We start from the raw sequence: 26943 nt of genomic DNA on the forward strand, positions 1-26943 counted from the left end.
TCAAAATAGGAAGTACTATGCAGCAGTGTGTACTAAATGAGCAGGAAGTGGAACACTTTTTTGGGGCGATAATGCACATTCACAGAGACAAATAGCATTCTTTAGAATTCACTGACTATATTATCTAGACCTAGATTTTAAGGTATCATAAGCATTTTGAATAAAAAGCGCTTGGTTTTCCAGTGAAAGAACTACATACAGTGTGTTCAATTTAAAACCGATTCAGAGGTCCGTTCCGCTCTCTACATCATCTCCTTCCCCTCTCATCCCTACTCCTCTACACACTTCCTCACATTCATCCACTGTAAGTGTACTTTTAAGATTGGAACAACTATGAGACAAGTTAAATTAATTAAGATATGTTTTCTAGTTAATCACGTTGAAGTTGGTTTTAAATTAAATGAAATATATATAAAGTTTGTACACCAGAAGATAATGGCATATGCTAGTGATCCAAAAATTGCGCCCATGGAATTTCCCTCGGCTTGAGAGACGTGCGACCTTATTGAGGGGCAGAAGAACCTCACGGTGTGCAGTGGCAGTCTGCTGCTTAACTGACAAGGCTTGCTTGAAAACTTAACAAACGAGAATATGCATGGTATCAAGAACTTACTTGCCAACCGTGACCATTCTTGACAATGAATTACCTGAAGACTACCAGCATTGGCTCTAACCCGCTCTCAGTACTTAGTAAACAATTCCTATTCCTGTCTTGTAGTAGACCAAATTCATTACCAACCTGATATACCAGCAATAAAGCATTGGTTTTCTGTTCTTCGTTGTTCGACCTTCAGCTTGGCATTGCAGTTTTTCCAGCTGTTAGAATCTAGACGTGGGATAATTTTCTCAGTTTGCTGAATTTTATCCATTTACACCATTCCAAACTTACTAACACTTTTAGTCACCGTTTCTTCATCTTTTCCTTCCAGAACCATGAAAGATAACCTCTCGCGAGTGTTAGGAACCATAAATTAACCGTAACATGACTCTGTGTGTTTCTAGTAGACCAATTTAGTGCATGCAGCACCAGATGCTGCAAGATTTGTGGGGCAGTACCCCAAAACAATCTTTCTGTTCCTGTTCCACCTCTTGGTCAGTCTATTCCGAGATGGCCGTTTACCACTTCTGCTACTCTGTTCGGCTGCTTTGGGCCTTGGGGTACTCCTTCACAACCATTTACTGTGTTCGGCTGCTTTGGGCCGTGAAGTGCTCCTTTACGACATATACACTCTTTCGGGGGTTTTGGGCCGTGTAGTGCTCCTTACATCGACCTGCTCTGTTCGGTTGCTATGAGCCGTAGAGGATCCTTACCAAAAATCTCACCTGAATCACAAAAATCAGAGTCTACAGGAAATAGTGACTCAGCAGAGTCTCCGGACGCTCGGTTTAGCAATTCTTATTTAACTTTATCATAACTGTATCATATTGTTTTGTAATAAAAGGTGGCGAATATAAATCACAAAGATTTCGTATACTTTCTGCTCTACCAACCTGGTATCACAAACCATTGCAATATTTTGAGGGCTAGCGCATATTCTAAGGATATTAACATATTTTTGTGTGTGTTTGAAGTTACGAATCATTTTAATATTCTTAAAGTCTTCAATCGGTAGTATCGTGTGTTGGACATCCGTTGATAAATATTTTCCTACCTTTTGAGGACAACTACTCCTTTCTAACATGTTTTTCCAACAAAACAATTTCGTCTCTTTCACAAGGTCTCGCCATCATTAATACGGATTGAGCATTCGGGAGTACCTAAGAGCAAATTAATGATATTCAAAGTTGTTAAGAAAGCATCGTTAAATTCTTCATCACGCGAAACTCAAAAATTGGTTAAAGAAAACTTGGTGCTAAGCTCAAATCTATCATTAAGAAAGATCGAATCAATCACCTAGTAGAACTAACACATGTGACGGATCAATAAGTCTTTATTCCAAACTTTTTGTGTCATTGTACAAATATTGTCCATTTACATTACTTGATGATCAAGTGGTCATTTTTGACCTATAAATTTATTGTAACAGCGTACACGAAATTGGACACCAGAAAACTGAAAAAAAATTCTAGTGGTGTACTGTGGAAATACATTCTACTCACAGTAAACAATGTATGCAAATCATTCTGAAATGAATAAACTGTTTGATGTAGAGGGTCAAAAATTAGGAATCGAGTTCGTTGGTTGAGGTTATCCATCCACCGGAAGTGGTAGAAATAACACTTTTTTTGGTTTCACCGTTGATTACTGTAGAGCAAAAAACGGTAATAGACAGCGAGTAGCGGTTTCCTGAAATCGATTAAGCGTTCCAACAACACATTTCATCTCCATCTTTAACTCTCTTCTTCAACCGGAAGAAATAGGAATCCAGTACAACTTCCGGCTTCAATATTGGTCTACATAAGCAATAATGATAGAAGACATAGCGAGAAGCGGTTCTTTTCGAACCAATTTAGTGTTCTAAAAATAGGTACCATCTTCTCTCTTAACTATATAATCAAACCGGAAGTGTCAGGAATCAACTACTTCTTGTTTTAACATTGATTACTATTGACAAAAAGTGGTAATAGATAGGGAGAAGTGGTTTCAATTATGAGTTCCAAAAATATGTTCCATCTCTACTCCAATATATCGGAAGAGATAGAACCTAACTTCTACAGGTAACATTGATACTTTTTGATAGTGCACATTTCTAGGTCTTAACGCCTATTTTTAGATTCTTAGTGCACATAAACCCGGATCCTAGTAATAAAAATTGCTTCGCTGAGAAAGGAGATACGGCAACACCTGCTAATTTATCACTCAAGTTTCACAAGATTGTAGTATAACGGGCAGCATCATATAAATATTATTCTATATATTCTATGTCATCATATGTAAGTCACTTGGAGCAAACGCTAATCTTCAACTAATTTCTTTGTCTTGACGTACTGTAGTGAGAATTACTCTTGGGAGCCGTCCACTAGGGATGCGCAAGAGTCGAGTCGAGTCGAGATTTATGCCTGTCTCGAGAAAATGTTGTCTTGACTCGAAAATATGTTTCTGTATATACTCGACAGTTTCTGTCTCGACTCGACTCGAATTCGAGACGAGACGTCTCGAAATTCGAGTCGAGACAAAATATACAAGTTAAAATGTATGCACACATTAGCCAGAACATCATGATTACCTACCTAATTGTCAGTGTGTCCACCTTTTGGCACTGATAACAACGGCTACGCGTCTTGGCGCGGACGCAATGATCCTTGGTATTTCGCTGGAGAGAGTTGGCACCACATGTGGACACACAGGTCACCTAATTCTGTTGAGGTAAATTCCGTTGAGGGGGGACGATGAGCTCTGACGTCATGTTCAATCACATCCCAGATTCAAATCCGGAGAGTTCGGGGCCAGCACATCACTTGGAACTCGTCCCTTTGTTCCTCGAACCAATCCATCACACTCCTGGCCTTGTGACATGGTGCATTATCTTGTCGAAAAATGCCACTACCGTTGGGAAACATATTCGCCATGAAAGGGTGTACATAGTCTGCAAGCAGTGTGTGATACGCCCTGGCCGTCATGGTGCCTTGCTCGAGCTCCACTATACACATAAATGCTCACGTGAATGTTCCCCAGAGCGTGAATGTCATAAAGAAGAAGGTATCGGGATTCATCAGACAATGCAACGCTCTGCCACTGCGCCAAGATCCAGTGGCGATGGTCATGTGTTCATTTCAGTCATAGTTGCCGATGTCGTGGTGTTAACATTCGCACATGGGTGGGTCGTCGGCTGCGGAGACCCATCTTTAGGAGTGTTCGGTGCACTGTGTCTTCAGACACACTTGTACTTCACCCAGAATTAAAGTCTGATGTTAATTTTGCCACAGTTCGCTTCCTGTCCTCTTTTACCAGTCTGTCCAGCGTATGACGTTCGACATCTGCAAGGAGGTGAAAGCGCCCAACCGCTCGACGTTTGGACGTCGTTTCCTCTTGGTTTCGCCACTTGTTGAAGACACTCACCACAGCACTCATCGAACACCCGACAAGTCGTGCAATTTCCCAAATCTAGTGCCGAGTGTTTCTGAGTGAATACTTTCTTCAAAATAATATTAAAAATTATAGAAAGATTTTCGAGACATTCGAGTCTAATCGAGATTTTTACGAGCATTCTCGACTCGAAAATTGGAGTCGAGAAATACGTTTGTCTCGACTCGTTTCGAATCTTATAAAGTGTGCCTCGGAATCAAGTCGTATCAAGATTCGAGACATGTCTCAACTCGTGCGCATCCCTACCGTCCACATATTACGTAACGCTATTTTTGACCAATTTTTACCCCCTTCCTCCCTCTCATCACACTTCGTAATGCAAGGGGGAACCCCTTCCCCCTTTGTTATGTATCACTTTTTGATTTTTGTTTTTTCACCGATTTTGTTTATTTTTGGACGTTATTACAAGAAAAAGCTATGTTTAATGCTAGAACTTTTTATTACAAAATGCTTGTATTAGGAATATATTTGTAGTGCTTTTCATCAACAAATCAGAGTATTAGAAAATGGTAGTACCGTAATAATATTTTAACCCTATAAGGTTGTTTAATTACCGGTAACCAGTTTTAATTCGTCGAAATTGCATCCTGTAGTTTTCCCAAGGAGATCGCACCATCCTTTTAGGTCACCGATGATTAACAAAGAGAAAATACTGCCGGAAAATACAGGGGAAATAGGATCTAAATAACTGACATCGACCTCGTTTTCTGGGATCCAAGATGCTTCGTGTATTTGAAGTTCGCCAGTGTCGACGATGCAAAGAAATTCTCTTCCTCGTCGACCAGATTTGAAGTGACTGCACATGTGAAGGAGCAGGTACATCTTTGAGAACAAGCTTTCGGGTATCTTCTTTAGACTTTGGACTTCATTTTATCCCTTTTAAAATTTTTCTTGTCTTAAATCATTGCCAGAATCCAAATAGACTCCACTTCACCAGAAATATTCAAATCGAAAAGTACGAAAAGAAAAAAAAAATCAGTATGAGATGTATATCCAACAAATTAGGTTTTTAATATCTTATTTTGCTCCAAATCGTGGATCGTTTCGTTGCGGAAAATATTATTTCATGAATACGAGTTTCTTCTGTTCCACATGCGAAACTCTTTAAAAGAACAGTGGAGTAATGATTCAAATCTGAAGTTTTAAATAATATTCTCCAGTAGCGGTTCGTAGTCTGTAGAAGCACTGGTTGCAATATCAAAGGTATGTAGATGCGGGCAAGTGTTTCCCTCCCCCCAGCGTTCTTGAGTTTTATCCAAAAAATATTCAGGAAATATGAAGAGGAAAGTCTTTTTAAGCTATATTTGTATATTTATTGATTGAAGTGTATTCTCTAATATTGATTTAATATATAAGCTATTTTCTTTATTTGAAACAACCACTATAAATGTACGTTCATAAACTATTTATATACCCAGGTACAAAACTTCTACACTCGTGTTATTGAACAAGAGATAAATCGAATAAATAGTACGTGCTGTAAGCCATGAATGATGGCGTTAACCCAAAAGAAGAAAAAAAGCAAGGAAATTGCATATATTCAAGCAAGTAGTTAAACAAAAATTATTTAATTAAACAAACTATGCATTATTTTAAAATAAAAGGTCTTTCTTCGTTCTTTTCGAACTTCAAATTTTTATATGACTTCATTGAAATCTGAAATGCTGCTCGCCAAGTTTTTCTGAATAAAAAGCATCGCTACCGCAAATATTTTCCACTTTATTTTCTTCAAGGTACAGAAATACGTCTCTCCGACAATATGCATTTTGTTAACATTTCTTTGTATGAATATAAGGGACAAAATGTCCATTTTCAGTAACCACATACTTTTGTCTGCTGTTCTACTATAAAGAAGCATGAAATCTAAGATGTTTTCCTTCGAAAATAATTATTCAAAAAATAGTTTAACATTCCAACAAATTAGGCTAAAGAAGACAGATGATTATTGAAAGTGAATGATTTGAGATTAATTTTTTATGCTTTCCGCCGGAAATCGAACACGGGATCATGTGCATGAAAGACACAGAGCTAGGAATTAGACCAGTGATAGGACTTTTTCTCCTCCGAGACATGATTTACTAAATATTAATATTTGGAATGATTTGTTAGTTTTCAATTGATGGGAATTAACCGTGAATTCGAAATCACTGAACTTGAGCTGAAAATCTCTTGAATATAGGAATTTCTCTATTGGGAATGGTAGGTATATATCTCAAAGTAGAAAAAAAGAACGAACTGTGATTGCAAGGACTAGATATTTCTGTTATTATCAATGTTCATTTAATTTGATTTGGTTTACCATTCATTCTGTACATCATATTATATGTATATTTGACTATTGTGTCTTCTTTATTTCAGTTCTTAACTGTAACGATGTTTTAAATTGGAGAAATTTTGTGAGAACAAAATCAAGCAACCTCTTAAACCCAAAAATAATATGTATACTTCTGTGCATAGTAAGATAATTATTCTTTCAGTGTCACAAATTATTTCCTATATTGTAAATTACTTTGCGGCCCCTGGTTCGATCCCAGGTCGCGTCTAGTGGGCTTCGTGTTGGACGAACACCGTATACGTGTGTTTCCTCCCACTTTCTTCATTCCAACATTTCATTCATTCTCATCATCTTCTTTAGTATATGGCCATAAAAAGTATTGATGAGAAATAATTTACAAATTACTTAACTGGGTGGAGTAGGAAGAAATATCATAAATACAATATTAAGTCCCGTTGAGTACATTTATACATACTTCCTGGTGTTCCATGTTGGAATCTCTTGATTTCATGGCTGGTAATATGACAATACCCCCCCCCCTTCCAGAAAAAAGGAAAACATCTTGCTTGAAAGAGAACCGATAGGGACAGTCCTTGAGGCAGTAAACATTCTTAAAAACTGTACCGATACAAGCACAAAATTAAAATACAGAATTATTTTATATTTTGATAATTCCTCTGTTTTAATCGTAATGAATACTTAGGACCACAACCACCCAACTTCGAGAGGACAAAAATCCCCCGATATTAAGAAAGAAATAAACAATACTACCACTAGACGCGTATTTGTTCTCTGCGAGTTTGTTTTGTGAATAACTTATTTCTTCCAAGCGTCTGTATGTTACCCTATCAATTGAACCAAGCGCTGCCAAGCGGAGGAATTCGTAACTATTACAGAAGCTGACGATACACCAGTTGCGCAACGAGCTGCAACTGGAAACAGGCACCTCATGTTAAGAGATAGGCGCTCGCCGCTATATACTCAACGTTACTGCTTCCAGTGGCAACTCTCGCTGCAACTGGAAATGTAAATCTCTCTCTCTCTCTTTCAGTTTTTTTTAATTCATTATTTTAGAAATGCATCAATACTGTCTTGCGCCCAAGAGCAAGGTTTATTTTTTACTGATACACTACTTTAATACCTAAAATATAATATCTAATACCTAATACATTTTTTAATACCTAATATCTTTAGTATTAAAAAAAATATCCGGTTGCACAACCATGCAACATATATTACCAGCCGCCACTGATATTCTCAGAAATGGCGATGCGAGTGCATTTTCAAGCGATGGTTAGTATCGCTAACAACTAACTCCAGAAAAGCGTATGCCCTAAATGCAATCCTGCAATAGCCACAAAACGGCGTTTTATTGTATTGTAATACAAGAAGTGTTCGTCACCAGTCATGCTGGTGTCTAGTAGCGTCTTCGAATCCCTTCTACATGATTCAATTTATATAAGCTATATGTTCCCAATTTCCCGAAACAATAGGAATACTTATTTATTTATAAAAAAGAAAAGAATTGACTAAAATTATTTGTTTAAAAGATTGCATATAGACCTGACTTGTGAGATAAAAATAAAAAATTACAGCGAAAGAACATGCGTTACATAATGAGAACGTAAAAGCCTCTCCCTCTTTGTCACACCTCGTAACGCAAGTCCGAACCCCTTCCCTCCTTTGCCGTGTTACGTAATATGTGGACGACCCCTTGTTAATACTGTCTATTGATTGTAAATTATTTCATCTCTCCTTATTTTTCCTTTCACTGTATCCTTTATCACTCCTTCAGAGCAGAGTTCCTTATCAGCGATCGTACCATCTTTCTTTTTTTTTTCTTTTAAAAAAGTATCCTGTATTGCTTTTTACCCCTTCATATTCCGGACACTTTCTCATTATTTTCCGTTTGGCCCAGATTGTTTTTTTTCATTCTTCTCTATACTCTACTTCAATACTCTGCTAGTCTTTTTTCGTCGCTTTTGTAGCCTATAGTGATCACGTTATCTCCTCTATATAGTGCTAGTTAAAACGCCCGTTCTTCGCACGCGGAGAGTAGGATTATGGAAAGTATTCGAACCCCTTCCCCTTAGGAGTATGCATTTAAACGAATGCGTAAGGACAAATATTCGTAGTGTCACCCCTTCTCATACCACCAGCCCTCACCTTTTTCTCACCCCTATATGATGTAGGCTGAACTTGTACTTAAAACTGCATCATTGTGCCATTATTAATCACGCGACTCCATAATATATGAATTGGACAATAATATATGTTGCTTTTGATTATTTATCCCCTGCATCACTCCCATACCGATGAAGGCTCAACTTGGACTTAAACGGCATTCGAAGTGCCACTATTCATCTCAGCGACAGCGAAAATTATGGATTCGAAGCTAATATCGGTCTTTTTCGATTATTTATATATATCACCCTTGCTTCCATACCTCACCCCTTCTTACCCACATGCCTAAATTAGACTATCGATATAAAAGCTTGAGATTCTTGGGAGGTCTAAGATTGGCAATAATGCCAAGTATATTTTATTTGGTTCAGTAATTATTGAGTGATGAGATCAAACACGAAATCGTTGTAGATAATCCATACGATACATTATACAGGTTGTTTCAAAACAACACCGACAACGTTTGGGAGGTGATTCCTGACACCAAGATAAGACTACTTCTATATATATATCTATATATCTATATATATATATATATATATATATATATATATATATATATATAAAATGTTGCGGAAGTACCACAGGATTGTGAAACTTGGATATTTGAATATGGTACATACTATATCCCATGTAAAGTCTTGACCCGACTACGGTAGATCCAATAGTTTTGGAGCTATGGACTTTTAAAGTTAATTTTTTCATGTTTTCGGCAGCCTGTAACTCCGAAAGGAAGCATTTCGGTTGGCCTATAACTCCGAACACTCAGGTTGGTCTATACTTTTTTGTCTTATCTCGGTGTCAGGAATCACCTCCTAAACATTGTCGATGTTGTTTTGAAACACCCTGTATAAGTCTATTTCTTAAGTCTTTATTGAAAGACGATTTTTTGCCTTCCATAGGCGTTTTGCATCAATCATTCCTGCTTTTATTTCACGCTCCCATTCCAAGCATTCTACTAATAATATTGTATTAGCCCGAATATGGTATGATATTTTTAACATTAAAACATGTTCGTAAAAACCATGTTCGTATTATAAGCACAGTCTAGTCCTTTATACATGAGAAGAAAAAGTTCATTTCGTACCACAAATAAGTCTTAGAATAGGAGAAGGAATGACAAGAGAAAAGTGCAGTTGGAAAGAGAGATTAACAGGGACGCTGTCTCTCGCCAACTTTATTTAATATCTATTTAGAAAAAGTAGTGAAAAGGAGCCTATACAATCAAGACGGTATTTTCGTAGGAGGAAGAATGATTGGGTGTATACGGTTTTTCAGATATTATGGTGCTTATTGCAGAATTTGAAAAAAAGAAATAATATGTTAGAAAAGTTGAGGAAGGGCTGTGAAGAATATGATGAAAATAAATATTAGAACAGAAGCCATATTTATTGGAACGAAGCGGTCGGTGTCAAATATAGAAATAGAAGGGGATAAAATAGAACAGGTGACTAGTAGTCGATATCTAGATAATATTATTAGTGATCTTACAAAGTGTAAGCGTAAAATAAAAGCAAGAATAAGAATGGTGAAAGATCGATTTAGGAGGAAGAAAAGTCTATTTTGTAGGACATTGAATAGAGAGTTGAGAAAAAGACTCATAATGTGTTTCGTGTGAAGTATTGCACTATATGAAGAAAAAATATGAACATTACGGAAAAACGATGAAAAAGATGGGAAGCTTTCGTAATGTGGGTGTGGAGAGGAATGAAAAGAATTAGCTACGTTGCAACGAAAACGAAATGGCAGGGCAGAAAAGAACTATTTCAAATGTAATTTAAGAAAGGAAGAGGAACTGGTTAGAACATTGATTGAGAACGAAATATATCATGAGGGACATGTTAGAGGGCATTGCAATAGGAAAGAGAGGGAGAGAGCAAAGGAGGCTGCAGTTGACGGTGTCAAAACAGGAAAATCATACGTGAAGACGAAGAGGTTAGCTGAAGATCGTGGATCATAGAAGTTTCTCAGTTGCAGCAAGTGACTTGCTAATAATGGCAGAACAGAACATCTATGATGATAATGAATTAGGAATTAGATTTCTGGGCTGTCGGCACCTATAGCCATTTTAGCCTGTCACGGACATAACAAATGACGTCCCTCGACGAGCACACTGTCCGATGAAGGTGAAAGACCCGGCATTTGCCTGATGTGAATGAGGGAAAACCAGTAAAAATCTCACTCAAGATGGTTGGCTTGAAAAAGCTGTTACACTTTTTCGACTGAGTGTCCCCACCGGGAATCGAACCCGCAACCGCTCTCGCCTTTGGTGAGAGCGTTAGCGATTACGCTACGCGGTGCCACGATGATAAGTATGATGACACAGTACTTCCGCGACCATGCCGTGCCGTTGTGTGTCTTGTCAAGGTCAGACATATACATAGGAAATAGGTTATGATGTAATATGTCATGTTATGGTTCGATTTGATTGACAGCAATAATTTATTATTAATATGTTTTGTCTACGCATGACACAAGGTATTCAAATTGATCTCAGTATACTTTCGGTATTCCCAATGATCCGAATTTCCGTGTAAGTTCAGTACGAACTGATTTTGTTATGTTGAATAACCTTAATGTTACGTCGGCGAATTTGTATGAATAGGATTATATATTCCCATATGTTTGTGTCATTAATAAACATATTAAGGCAAGGATTTTCAACCCATCAAGTACTGTGGTGTACATTAAAAAATTCAATGACTCGCGGGCGACTAAGGTATACTACAGTGTTTATGGTTGCCTGGAATACGAAACAAGACAGAATATTCATGAACAGACAGAATATTCATAGTGAGATACGCGTATGAGTTTCTTCCAGCAGAAACAGGGCCGGCGTGAGAGGGGGTCAAGCTGTGCCACCGCCCAGGCGGCAAGTCTGATGGGCGGCAAAATTTGAAAAAGAAAATAATACAGGGGCGGCAAAAATTGAGAAAGAAAATAATAAGGGGCAGCATGTGAAAGTACCGCCCAGAGCGGCAAAACTTCTAGCGCCGGCCCTGAGCAGAAACATATATACTTTCCGAGACGAGACAGTATTTTCATAACGAAATACGAGAAAGGACAGCGCTCTTCCACTAGAAACGGTTACACTTTCCGAGATGAGATAGAATATTCGTAACGAAATACGAGACGACACAGTGATCTTCCACTAGGAATGGTTACACTTTCCGAGACGAGACAGACTTTTCGTAACGAGATACAAGACGAAACAGAGATCTTCCACTAGAAACGGCTACACTTTCTGAAATGATACAAAGATCTTCTACTAGGAACGGTTACTTTCCGAAACGAGACAAAATTTTCGTAACGAGATACGAGACGAGACAGAGATCTTCTACTAGGAACGGTTACACTTTCAGACACGAGACAGAATTATCCTAACGAGATGTGAGACGAGACAGAGATATTCCACGAGAAACAGTTACACTCTCCAAGACGAGACAGCATTTTTGTAGCGAGATACGAGACGAGACAGAGCTCTCTCATTAGAAACGGTACACTTTCTGAGGCGAGATATCACTTTCGGTATTCCTTTTAGAGACCGAACAGAGCTCTTCCAATAGAATAGAAACACTTTCGAGGTAAGACAGAATTTCCGTGACGAGTTACGGGAAGAAATAACGCTTTCACAATATATATATATATATATATATATATATATATATATATATATATATATATATATATATATATATATATATATATATTGGGAGACTAAATACCACTTACGCATTTCGAGACGAGATACCTTTAACTCTTTTCTTCTAGACAACTGTAAAAGTAATTAGAATTTTAAGATTTTGTCATCTATTTTTATTTAATCGGGTTTCCATGTTAAGGACGCGAGCCGCTGTAGGGAACTCTATGCGCCACCTCTGGTCTGTTGGCTTTGCTTAGAAATCTCCGGTATTAAGTTGATGATTATGATAATGATAGGGAGTGATGGAGACTGGGAGCGGTAACCATCAAAAGGAACACGTGCTATAAAGACTGATATTACTGTTGAAAAGAGCTTTTAAATTGATAATTCTTCCACAAAGTACAGTAGGAAGTCGGAAATCCGAACTAATTGGGACCACAGGTAGTTCGAATTTTCAAATTGTTCGGATTTTCGAAAATGATCAATAAAATGCAATTTAGGCTTCAATATACTGTAGCTCTTTTATCGATACAGTGGTTATACAGTACATACAGTAATTACAATACCGTGCGTAAGGCTACTTACATTTAATGTTTCTGAAGAATCTGTTTGTACACTAAATTACACTGTTCTTGTAACTCACACTTAAAACTTAACTTGTATAGGACTAAAGGAAAATAAAAATATGTATGATAAAGAATTACATATGAATGAGCTTTCGTAAAAACACTGGCTTCGCACAACGCCGACGGACAACTCTATTGTTTGTTTATCGCTAGCGCTAAGACAAAATGTAAAAGGTTTCTCGGGACCGCGTTCGGATTTTTGACGTTCGGATTATCGACGTCCTACTGTAATTTTTTTAAAGGATCTTGTAGTACGAATTTATGCTCTATATCTTCTTTTTTTTTTTTTTTTTATTAAAATCAATTCAGAAACTTGAAGTCGTATTATATTCGAGATCATACTATATTCAATCCAATACGGTACTACATAGATATTAGTTCCTTTAATAGGTCTACTACAGTGAAACCTCCCTTAACGGACACCTCTCAATAATGGACACCTCTATAAAATACGGACACATTTTAAGTCCCGGCAAAAATATATGTTCCTTTATGGAACAAAACCCTCCTTTTTATGGACACTCTCAGATACGGACGCGGACAGTCCTTTTTCCCCCAGACGTTTCAATAACCTCTTTATAACGGACAGGAATTATTCTCGGTTCTGCGATATATTGTTCCTCACAAGCGTATCTATCATGAGTCTAGACCTAGTGAACCATCAAACAGAACAGCTTCAAGCTGAACTTGAAATTCTTCTTTTCTTCTGACTGTAATAAACTGCTTTCTGGTGGAAATCCTAGAAAGCCTTTAATACGCGATAACACTCATGCAGGGTCAGTCGTATGGCCAAGAATTCTATGCGAACTATCTTCCCTTCCCTAACAAATTTAGTCCTTTTGCCTCTTGCATCTTTCCCGACAATTTCATAGATAATATAACAAACATTGTTTGTTTTACAATAACATATTCAACGAGCATCCTCTCTTACTTTTCCTCTTTTACTTTTTTTTTTAATCAACATTTTGCTTTCACTTATGATACTGGAACAAGTCTGGGTTGGAGTTTTCCCGGCTTCCTTTGTCACTTTCTCTAAGAGAATATTCTTTGTGATTGGGGCTGGGTCAATAAACATATGCACCACCATATGCACTACCGCAAGTACATACACAAACATGTTTCTTCCGCAACCGTACTGAGGATTCTCAGAGAACACTAGCTAATGAGTTTTATTACCCTTGTAGAGGAAAAATTATGCCTTTTTCGCTAAACCAAAGAGTTTAACCGATTAGTTAATTCCTAATGCATATTTTGAGAAGATTCTGAGAATTTGAAATAAATGAGGAACGCTTACAGGGTGATGACATGTAGTTAAGAAAATTAACATACATGCATTATCTTTCGCAGTACCGGTATACGAATATATTAACACATCCCTCGCAATAATATTATTTAACAGAAATGAATTTCTCCTTCATCTCTCCCAGTAATTTAAATACGTACTAAATAGAGTATTTTCATAATGAATTTTACGTACTTATATTCATACACAATGTATTTACTGTATATTATAGCACACAATTACCGTTGTGAGAAATTAAATTTCTGCAACTTCTCTGTAACGGACACCTCTCAATAACGGACAAAAATTCATGTCCCATTGGTATCCGTTATTGAGAGGTTTCACTGCATAAGAATTAACATCTCCAGCTTTCAAAATTAATTTTAATCAAAAAATGAAATGCAATCTTTAAGTTTTACGTTCTACTCTTATGCCGGCTAGGTTAAAGGAGGGGGTGATGGTGGGAAATGAATGAAATGATGGAATGAAGAAAGTGGGAGGAAACGGGGGAACCCCGAAAGAAACCCATGCACACGGTGTTTGTCCACCACAAAATTCACTTGGCGCGGGCTGGGATTGAATCAAGGACTAAACACAACAGAGGTGAACGCTCTACCACTGAGCTACCACGGACCCTTTTAATTGAAAGAGGAGATACTATATATAACAATACATAACATAATATAAGTCTGCCTGCCAACATTATGGCTTGTACTTTCTCTTAACTTGGCTAAGTCATTTTCGTTTCTTTTTTATTTTGTTGTGGCTACTGTCATAACCACGTTCAGAATTCTTTTAAAAAATGTATGTTGTTTCTCTTGAGGATAATTATAGAGCTGATGTCCTATAGAAGAGACATTTCAGACCTTATGACGGTACCTGAAGACATTTATTGGGATACGTAAGTCTACTGATAGTTATTATTAAAAATAAAAATCTGTGAATCAGTCAGGAAACATATAGAAATACGCTATTGCAAAGTCTTTAAAACAGTGACTCAATACGTGTTACTGTTTAACCATAGCGAAAGTTTATTCCAACCATTAAAAATTGTTAACCAACTAACTTTTGCTTTTTCGTAACTGTTTATTTACCTTGGGGACTCATACCATAACGAAGAAGAATATTTATATCGTAAAAATACTTATACAGGGTGTTTCAAAACAACACCGACAACGTTTGGGAGGTGATTCCTGACACTAAGATAAGCAAAGAGTATAGACCAACCTCGGACAAATGCTTTTTTTTTTTTTTTTTTTAGTTATAGGCTGTCAAAAACATGAAAAAATGAACTTTAAAGGTCCACAGCTCCAAAACTATGAGACCTACCGTAGTCGGCTCAAGTCTTCACTTAAGAACTAATATGTGTTCTATCTAAATATCCATGTTTCAGAATCCTGTGGTACTTCCGCGACAGTTTTTGTAGAGGTAGTTGGTGAGTACTCCAATTTATATTTCCGTAGCTAAACTCCCTCTTTAAAAATTGTTGCGTGAGTGCCTTAGAATTCTGGAACATGGATTTTTGCATAGGGCACATATTAGTTCCTAAGTGAAGTCTTAACCCGACTACGGTAGGTCTCATAGTTTTGGAGCTATAGATCTTTAAAGTTCATTTTTTTTTTCATGTTTTCGCATTATCAATGGAATCAGATGTTACACAGCTAATGTTTTGTAATGAGAGATACGCGTACATCCGCAAAATGCCATGGAGTGTGATTACGACCTCTTCTTCAAGATGAAAAAAATACTTCGCGGGAAACATTATGATCCCCGGTAGCTGTCATAAGGCAGTCCTAATTGGAACATTAACAAAGATGGACTAGCTGGCAATATACAATGTCTTTTACAAATATCGGTAGAAGTTCGTATATATGACGGGGGATTAACTGAAGCAACGTAACTGTTTACTCTTACCAATAAAGCAATGTAAGAATTATATAGTATTTTCTTTCCCAGTTCTTGTGAATGCTGTGATGAAACCTAGCGAGTGAAAGTACTCTGAAGAAACACGTGAAAATGTTCTCATCATAAACTCATTCCTCAAACCAGGAATAAGCCCTGTGCCTCAGAGACACTGAAATTCATTTCTTATTTATAAAATGTCCCATAAACAGTATTTGAATTATGCGGATAAATATGGTATTTCTAGGTCTAGAAAAACGTTTTTAGAGTATTTAGTAAGGATTGTGCTTATACCTAGGTATTAGACAGAAGTTGGTTATCCTATCTTGTTATTTAAAGAAAATCTTTATAAATAGTAAATACTTACATCAAAATGTTTACTGCTTATCATGTAGTGAGCGTTCATGAGATGTACAGCTGTATGTATATTTCTGGAATACTCCGACTGATCCTTGAGTTCCGGCATCATGTCCAGGAACGCTAGGCAGTATTTACCAGATATGTGCCCATCTTCAACGTTATACTTAGATTTATCCAAGTCTACATTAACACTCAGACACTGGTCAAAATCTCCTAGCTGGTTGATATTACCATTCAGTAAACCTGAGGGCAATTTTCCTGTGGCGTCAAACACTAGAACAATCAGAAAAAAATATACTTAGCTGTTTTTATCCTGTTCACAGCATAGTCTTAGAAGTTATTTTATACCAATGATAACACATAAGCGCTTAAAATATGAACTGCCTCAAGTAAAGATGAAAACTAAAACTAATATATCTTAATACTGTTACGGTAATTGTAGAGTTGGCATGGTGACATAGGGACCAAGATTTATTCGAAATCTTCCATCATTACTCTTCGGCCGTAATCAAAAGATACAAGTGCGCATTTGAAGTACTCTTCTTTCTGGAATTGACGTCACCTAGCGCATCAAAATGTCTAAGTTCACAAGTCAACGAGTGCGTAGTGTACGAAGATATACACTACGTTAGTACTTAAAATGGCGGCTCCTCATAGTAGGAGCAACGATGCTGCAAAATGACTTCTTAGTAAAAATTTTAAAAAGCATATTTTTAACACTTTTTTTTAAGGTGAATATTTTTGTGAGCTGATGTTATAATAATTTCCTCGAAAGATATGCAAATTAGTAATTCTATAAATGAAATATCGAAATCGTGACAAAAATAACTGAAATGTATTTATGTTATGTTCTCTAAGGAAAATAAAAATAGTGCAGGAATTTAAAATAGTGTGGAAAAAAAAAGTAATCCAAATAATAGCTTTAATAATGTTATAAGAATTTTGTGTTTAAAATAAGGAACAGAGACGTTATAACTTTGAAAACTCGAACTGATTTATTTATTTAGATTACAAACATGGTTTTCGTGTCATTTTGTAGCAATGTGTCTTACTGAACATCCAGTTTCAATAAAACACTTATGCCAATGATAAATAATAGACCTACTGGGAGGATCTTTACCATACTTTGTACGAAAATTACGTTGCACAGTTGTCGCAGACTTGGATTCTTCAAACCAAAACGCGCAGCAGCTAGCACGCTCGGGCCCAGTGAAGGCAGCCATCTTTGCTGCAACTGCCGCTAGCGCTTGCGGTGGCTTGTTTCTGAACTAGTGTACTACGTGAGTCAAAACTTGAAGTATTTTGTTACAAAATGACACCAAAACCATGTATAGGGCCTATAAGATAAATGAATCAATCAATGTGAGTTTCCAAAGTAGTCCTTTTTGATACACTCTTATATATGGTTCATGTAGCTTAATTGTAATAGTTAGACTATCAGTACTGTAGTTATTTTCACGTAAGTTACAAACTTTAATGACATATGAATTAAAATTTTAAGATACAGCATAGAATAATGAATAGCTATATTATTCATTACTGTATGGTTAATATTAATTAATATGTAGATAGTAATACATAATTTCCAAGTTTTAATTCTAAACATACAAATTCTTTTCAAGGCTACCATATTTCCTTGCACTTGATCTGTGTGAGCTATCGTAATATGCCAAATACCGTACATTTTGCATTTTTGACAGCGGGCCAAACGTAAAATACAGGCCAAAAATGTATATCTAAACGTTTATCAAAGTTTTCGCACATGCTTTTTAATTCATATAATCATATTACTGCACTCATTATGAAACGATTATGAACAAGTACTCCCTTCCGTGTAGTCGAGAGCAATTACATAATATACATATTGTAATATTTTTCATAAAACCGTGACTTAATTTCCATAAAATTCTTATTATATTGGCCGTTTTTATTATGTTATTTTGTACTTGGAGGAGGGGATTTGTTTTATAACTGAGTAATCATTTTCGCAGCGGGGAGCATGAGGAAGAGAAGATAGGAGTATACTAAGAGAGGAGTAGGGCGCCGAAAGCGTAGTAGTCCGCTTTACTTGCTATGGCTCAGAGTATTATAGTGAAGTGCATGTAAGTATTGGAGAGTGCACACAAGCACAGAACTACATTAAAGTTAATTTATTAGACAGTAATCTTACACTTTTTTTTGTTATGTTTACCATATTAGGGTTATTCAGTCTGTGTATACGTGATCCTTATACATTGATATTTCATAATGACATAATAGCTCTTTCTGTAAATTTTGCAAATTTTGGTTCTCATATTGTTCAACTGCACCATTTCTTTCCTTGTCATCCTCCTAAGTATTAACTCTTGGTGTAGATTTAGAATATGGAGATATTATTTCGAAGATTCGAGGGTAAAATGTATAGATTCACAAAGAAAGGTAGCAACTAAGGAACTTAAATATTAGCGCAATAGGTAGTAATATCACAATTAGCATACCTCTAACTAGAGCAATACGTAGAAATAATACAATTATAGTGTCATTGTTGTGTAATCCAAGATACAGGAAGCAATTATATGAACTATCTTATGATAGACCTGATACATTATACATTTCCCAAAGTAGTTTTGTGTCACATTTACTGTAAATAGCGCTCCCCTCAGTACATTCAGTCCCTTAACGCTCTTACTAGTTGCCTGCCTTTGCTTGCAGTGAATTTCCTAACTTATTTTTAAGGACAAGTCACATTGCTTGTAAATAGTGCCCAGAACAGTATACAGTACAACCCTCAAATCCGAACCCCAAAAATCCGAAAACCCGGCAAATCCGAACACGTTCTCAGGGGAAAAAAATTAAGTACAGCTGGAAAATGAAAAAAATAGATTTAATCATACAAATTTAGTTTTTTTAAGGTTTTAACATTTTTGGACTTAATGCTTATTCAAAACGTTATAAAATACAGTTAAGTTTAGATAAAATAGGAAATAGTTTACGCCTACTTCCGTATTTCAAAAAATCCAAAACAACGAAATCATTTTAGGTTAACTGGATTACGATTCACACGAAAAATCTTCACTGGGCCACCCTGTCTAACGTCAGTCGTTGTTTTACCGCCAATTTAGTGACGAAATAAGTACGTAATATTATTCCCCGGGTAATCCGAACCCCCCGAAATCCGAACAGGCTTCAGCCTCAATTAGTTCGGATTTGAGGGGTTATACTGTACTCCAATTCTATACTTTAAGCTCATACTCAAAGTATGCACTTTCCCTTTTGGTCACGGCCTTCATTTTTTCAGTTCTTACATTTAAATTGCTATGCTAAAAAGCAAATAACATTATTTAGCGACATAGGTATCTCGGACCTGGGTCTGCATCTCAAGACATAAAACTTCAATTAAGGTTTGGAAAAAAATAAAAGAATGATCAATAAATAATTACAGATTGAAATTAAGATATCTATCTATACATCTATGATCTATACAGATACTAATGCATAACCATATATGGGTTTATAAGTAATAAAGAAGAAACGTGTCCTAAGGAATCTTACCAAATATTTTAATTAATGATTAAGAACCAGTTAAAATTACACGAAAATACATTATCGTAATAACTGGCAAATCAATAATAAATTATGGGAATGGGTTTTGGAAGGCCTACATTTAAGGTACCATCCTAGCTTTAACCTGGAGATTTAGATTTGGTTGATTAGAGTTTAGCTTCTTTTTCAGCAGCGATGCTACATGAGGGGTTGAGCTAAAGCTTAACGTGCGTTTTTAGCCAAGTAAACTCCTATCGGAAATCGGACCCAGATCTCCCTCTCCTCCACTAATGACACATACACTAAATATATAGCCAAGAGGAAGCCAAGAGGAATATGATTTGTCAACATCGTTACCTTAACTGATATTACTCTAAAATGTCTATTCGCGAAGTGACTGGAGGGATTTAATATGCAATATCTTCCAAACGGTACAAGCTACGGTAAAATTAGCTACACCAGTGGATTTCCGAGAAAATTATACATGAATTTGATATATCACTTGCATCTATTCCCATTTGAAAAAAACAAAAACGAAAGTTAAATCCAAGATGGCGGTCGGGGTAACATGTATCAGAGAAGCCGTACTTGATTCAATTTGTTTTGCATATACCCACATTCATGTCCATTTACATCTAACGAAACTAAAAGCAATTTGTGTCCGAGCGTTATAGTAGTGTATGAATTCCGGATATATGTAAGTCCTTAAATATGGAAATTACCCGTATGGGCCGCTAAAATTAGTACAATACACATTAGGCCGCTGAGAACTTTGCATTTGAATCAATTTTAGCACGAATCCCGAGGGGACACTTCGCGAATGTACCTTGTAAGTAAAGGTATTACAACCCACCGCCCCTGCTGTATGGTACGCTTAAGTACATGTAACACTGTTTTTTTTTTTTTTTTTTTTTTAACATTATAAGAGGTATTAACAATGTTTCCCTGGAGAGGAATATTTCAAACTCTGAAAGGAACTTCAAGATAAAATGCGTTAAAGATAAAATATGTCGGAATGACCAAAAGTGAACTTGGTTCTCCTTGTGCATGCAAGGTGGGCCAATTATCAATTAACTAAAGTTCATTCAACGAACCTTCTGATCCTGATGTAAACATTGCAGAATGGTATTAGTCCGCCATTCATCAGATGATTGGCTATCGCAGCGCTTCTTTCGAGAAGCACATGCTTGTATCCTTCCCGCACGCGGCCATATTGTAAACTGTGATTCGCGCGTAAGATGGGTCAAAGCCACCTTCTACGCATGCGTATTCTCTTTTATTGCATTAATTCAATTTAGTTCTTAGATACAATGTTGTTTCTGTTATTTAACTGTAAGGAAACTGCATTTCTAATAATGAGCCTTAAAAGCAACAAAGACATTGAAAAACAGCTTACTTAACAATGGACTATTTTCTTCTGCCGCATGGATGTTCCAAGGCTCTTTAACCAATAAAATGAAACAATCACCACGTGTATTTGTTTACATGAGGTATTGAACGTTCCTTGAATAAACTTTATATAAAGACTTCCAAATCAAGCTATTGATAACGATACTAAGTTATTACAACAGAGGATATTTTACTGCTAACAATTATTCTCAAAATGTGTTACAGTTAAATATTTTTAGCCACATTTTTATATGAGAATAAGGATTTGTTGTCCAAAATGAATAAAAACTTCATAGTTCATAGCCCTTACATAATTAACTATTATTGGTAATTGTACTCTTACTTCAATTCTTATTGTTTTTAACAATTTTTGTACTATTATCTAACTGCCACCTTTAGGGCAATTCTATAAAATACCTAAAGTTTGTGTAGCCCATGTAACGAGAACTATGTGCAAAGCAGGGGCGGATTCAGGACGGACTTCTGGGGGCGGGCGGTGGGTTTTAATACTGCTACTTTGAGCTACTTTTAAGAGCTCCAAACTCTGGGATGGGTTTTATTTATATATACAAAATAAGAAAGTTTCCTTTTCTGCGAAGGGCGATCGTCCCTGCATCCGCCCCTGGTGCAAAGGCTTGCCAAGCTAGAGAAAACGGAAACGGAAATATTATTTTCAGAGCCATGGTGTCATATTCTTTTCCTAATACTCAAATCTAAGTAAAATTCTGTTAAGAACAGGGAAAACCTTAACGTATGTCGGAAATATTCTATTTTCAAAGGCATAGTGTTATCCTCTTTCCTGATACATAAATGGACGTAAAAGCCTATCAGAAATAGAGAAAACCTCAACGTGTATCGAAAATGTTCTGTTTCCAAAGACATGGTGTCATCCTGTCTTCCTAATACACAAATGCACGTAAAATTCTGTCAGGAAAAAAGATAACTTCAATGTGTATCAGAAATACTGTATTGTTTCCAAAGTCAGCGTATTGTTTTCCCCTCCCTTATACAGGAATGGGCTTCAATTCAAACCCTGTCAAGTACAGAGAGAAACTTCAACGTAGATATATTGGAAATTTTCTGTTTCCAGAGGAATGGTGTTACACACAAATGGACTTCTATGTCTCCCAAGGACAGAGAACGAAGAAATTGGATTGCACACGTATCTTGGTAGAGATTCACGTAGAGAGCGGTGAGGTGGTGTGTTATCTTTTCAAAGTCATTGATCCTACGTCTGGTCAACCATTTTAATCTCTCACACCGTACAGTATTCCATAAAATCCTGATAATACAAGATCAAATATTTCTAAGAAAGATCAAATAACCTCGTTGCCAATACTAGCCACTACATTTCTCAGCAATAAGTGAAATGTGTCTAAAATATGATTAGAAATATATTCTATATCACTCCGGTCCCAAATATGACCTAAACTTCATATATAGTTCATATGTGCATTTATATTACTAAAACTGTGTTTTCGTGTTTACAAGAATCGGAAATATATTAGTGGGGTAGCATAATGATAGAATCATGCATATTGTGATAAGAACATAAAATTTTGCACAGAGCTTACTAACATAGTAACAAATAAATTTTGACGTAGACCCCAAAAATCTGACGACAATTTCCTGGAATTCCAGGCGCTGGAACATCTGGAGCACTAGAGAACGGTATGTTATCGCTGGAATAGCCATTACGTGAAAACGGCTTGACCTACAGAGCCAAAGTAAGACTCAAATGCAAGAGAAATAACAAGCCTTTAATTTAAATTCTATATTGTCTTAATTGAATATCATCGAGGGCCGCACGAGGGGCCCAAAATTCATTAAAAAACAAAAAACCTATGGCGTACTTTTTCTTTGTGCTTTTTATTTGGTCACTTCATGAAGAAAATGTTACATAAAATAGTAATAAAGTCAAAATTTATATTAAGTAAACCACAGTTTCTTGCTTTAGTAATTGCATCAATTTATAGTCATTTACACATACCATCACAAGCACACAAGGCTGTGCATGGAAAGAATAGGCTAGCACATTTACACATATTAGTGCACAGAGATTTGCATCCGCAACGAACAAGTTCTTGGCAGTGCTTGGGAAGTTCTGGTAGCACAGACCATAAAGGTGAATACCCTGAATCACTTCTTTTCCAGCTCCACTGTTCAGGATCTGGGAAATTAGGTTGTAGCGCGGACCACTGTGATCGAATATATGCTCCTTGCAAAAAGGCTCTTTTCACATGTTAAAGAAGTGCAGCCTCAGTGGGAGGTACGCTTTCCAACTGACATTTTTTAGTTACAAGCATTCGACGACAGTCGTTTACATTTTGCAGGTTGCTGGTTCAATCATATATGTACACGGTGAAACCTTGCAATTTCATGAATGTAGTATCGTCTAATTTTAAAGGTACATGTGAAAGTTCTACAAATGCAGCAGTAATTTCTTGATTTGTCCGCCACGCTTCCCAAGCTGTTTTCTTTCCCCGACCTGCAAAGGCAGATACAGTATCGCATCCGGTGAATGCGTGCCAAAACAGGATGCCGTCACAGATTTGTCCCTAGTTTCTCCGCGTATTGGTGAATAGGAAGAAAGAGTTTATGCTTACCAACACCATACTCAACCCACAGGTGGGACAGAAGTAGTTTGGGGAAAGCATGCAAAGCCAGGACAACTACATCTGAATCTATCGTTTTGATGATAATGGATTTATGGAATGCTTCGGCCATTACGGCTTATGCCATCACGGCCTCGCTTTTGTGCTGTCATCTCAGGTATATGTGCTAATATTCTTTCTTTTAGCCGTGAGCTGTGCACCATTTTCTCGGCATCATTTACTCCAAATTCTGACATCCGACGAGCAACAAGGCCTGAAAGTTTGAAAGCTGGTGAAGATTCATCATGAGACAGGATATCTTTAATATAATAGCTTCGGTTAAAACAGCTCCATAGATTATTGCATTGTTGTCCCCATCCACAAATGCGGGCTGTTTCTTGACCTTACATGCACGGTTGTGGAACTGCACAAGACACTTATGATGATATTTGGCTTCTGTTGCGACCATATCCCCATACTCAGTTTTGCTAATAATTTAGTGTCATTTAGGATCACAGCTTCTTCGCGTACACGATTACTTAGTTCCAACGTGCGCACGTTTACTAATGTTTCATCATCTGCTTCATCACAAAAGAAGCAAGTGAATTTGACTTCACCAACTCGGAATGATGATCGAGTAGATGGTCCTGCTTGAGTGTTTTTATCTTCTTGCTTTCGTTTGGCAGCAACAGCCCGCGCTAGCTTACTTTTGTCGAACTTATTTCTGCAAGTTTTGTGAAATTTCGCATGTTTTCTATTAATCGTGTTCTCTATTCCATTTCCATCGTCGAGCAGATTAAGTTGAATGCTTGATGGAAGTCCAATCTTTTCTTTAAAATCTAGAAGATCATTGCACAAAGATTTATAGCCTGGTCCCTTGTCCGAGCTGTTAGCAGGACAGACCAACGATTCAGCTTTATCGTTCTGAAATAAAATACACATGTTCCAGTCTATGGTTTCAGAATTAGAATGGCTGAAATCGGCTGGGATCTTAACAATCTCACATTTTCTTCTTTTCGACATTTTTTGTAGCTGTTACTGTTTGTTCAGTAGTTGTTTCTCTTTTATAAATACCTCAAAATATATCATACCTGCAAAATATTATATATATATATATATTGTAGCATTATCAGTTCTAACTGTTATATGTTCGACATTATATACACATTTACACACAAATTAAAATTTCAAATTACCGCCTGTTTTCTGTGATATTTTGTCCAATCTGTTTTTATATTTTATAATCTCAAAAAAAAAATCTAGTCAGATATTTTACCAAAAAAGTATAGCAGTAATTTGATACAAAATAATCTCAGAATAGTTTTCATTCCAAGAAAAAAGATTTTTTTTCTTTTTTGATATGTTATAACCAAACCTAACCAGATATATATCCACAAAATAGAACTCTGGAAGTAAATAGTCGAATACATTCCGCACATGTCGGGATCCACCTTTTTATTTTCAGAAAAAAATTCTATTCAAAAAATGACCTAATCCAAAAAATTCAACAGCTAAGTTTTCTTTTATTTAGCATCTCACATCACAAACGCTGATGTATCCCTAGTTGCTTAACCTCCACTTTCTAAAATCTAATCCAACCTAATGTTGGACATGTTATCGCTTGTTAGGATCACGCCAGTAACAATGTACATAAACCACATTTTTAGACCTTCTCATACAGATTGCGAGAAAGTTATTCAGTAGTTGAGTAGGAATTTTTATATATTCTGGTAGCTTAAACAACGAAGATTCTTGTGATATATAAATCTTCTCTCAACTCTGTTTCTGTTAAACAAAAACTTTATCAACAATGAACAGCAGAAAGACCGGCTGGTTATTTAAAGTTCCACCTTCAAGCTTCTTTCACACATATGTAATATTAAAAGGCTTTCTTAATGACAAATATAATTTGATTTTTCAAGGCAACAACTCGTTTGTCAAATATAGATAGATTTCTTCAGTTACGGCGCAAAGTTGCTATCATTACAACCATATTTTCAGCTGGGAGTCACTGTAGCCAGGCACTGCAATTATCTGCAAACATCTACCTAGCCGCGCTTAATTTCTCACTGCTGCCTAAACATTTGAAACTGTATACTGGGAGGAAACACTTACATGCCTTTGTTATGCTTCCCTCGATGTCAGATACAATCACTGGGTGGGTCACTTTTGCATTCATTTTTTGCTCACAAAATGATAAAGTAAAGTGTGATAGTTGCGGGCTTTTATTCAATACTAACATGAACGGAAACCAGTGGTGTAGTGCATCACTTTAAATGCACATAGCTCCGAGACTAGTGATCTCATATACACTAAAAGGATATCAACGTAAAGCTTAAGGTTTTGCTAAACGATTTACAAGAGTGTTATTGCGATATCTGTTAAACCAAAGCTCCCAGATGGATAAAACCCTAAACAAACGCCATAGGTTTTTTGTTTTTTAATGAATTTTGGGCCCCTCGTGCGGCCCTCGATGATGTTCAATTAAGACAATATAGAATTTAAATTAAAGGCTTGTTATTTCTCTTGCATTTGAGTCTTACTTTGACTCTGTAGGTCAATCCGTTTTCACGTAATGACTATTCCAGCGATAACATACCGTTCTCCAGTGCTCTAGATGTTCCAGCGCCTGGAATTCCAGGAAATTGGCGTCAGATTTTTGGGGTCTACGTCAGAATTTATTTGTTACTATATTAGTAACTGTGTGCATAATTTTATGTTCTTATCACAATATGCATGATTCTTATGAATTTTTCCTTTAATCCACTCCACTATATGTATATTTCATTTATACTCAAAAAGATGATAGAATAAAAGTACGACATGCCATATAAATCCCAGCCTTATTAATCAGGATATGGAAATGCTTAGATTAGTCATGAAATGGTTAGACCTGGATTATACGGATGCTAAAAGCACGGCGCTAATGCCAACCGACTGGGGCAATGACTATAAGATTGAATGGAATATACGAACGTTTTGAATCTAGAACGAGGACGCGCTAACACAGCGTTAAGAATATTCAACGCGTCTGGACGTGTTAACAACGCCGCATTAGTACTGTGTACGTCTATGAAGTGTAGAGGAAATTTAGAAATATTCAGTAGCGTGGCAAGAGTAAGGGATTACAGGGAGCCTC

General features: G+C 36.6%; 1 protein-coding gene across 1 annotated transcript in view; it reads right to left on the minus strand.

The window, feature by feature from the left end:
• The window catches only part of LOC145670237 (nose resistant to fluoxetine protein 6-like), a 187306-nt gene that overhangs the window by 95381 nt on the left and 64982 nt on the right, over nt 1-26943 (minus strand). Inside the window, exon 3 of the mRNA XM_081738633.1 lies at nt 16307-16572. Within this exon, the coding sequence (XP_081594759.1) occupies nt 16307-16572 (266 nt within the window). The remainder of the gene's footprint in view (nt 1-16306; nt 16573-26943) is intronic.

This window comes from Thermobia domestica, chromosome 14 (assembly GCF_964235325.1).
Source record: "Thermobia domestica chromosome 14, izTheDome1.hap1.1, whole genome shotgun sequence".
Lineage (NCBI taxonomy): Eukaryota > Metazoa > Arthropoda > Insecta > Zygentoma > Lepismatidae > Thermobia > Thermobia domestica.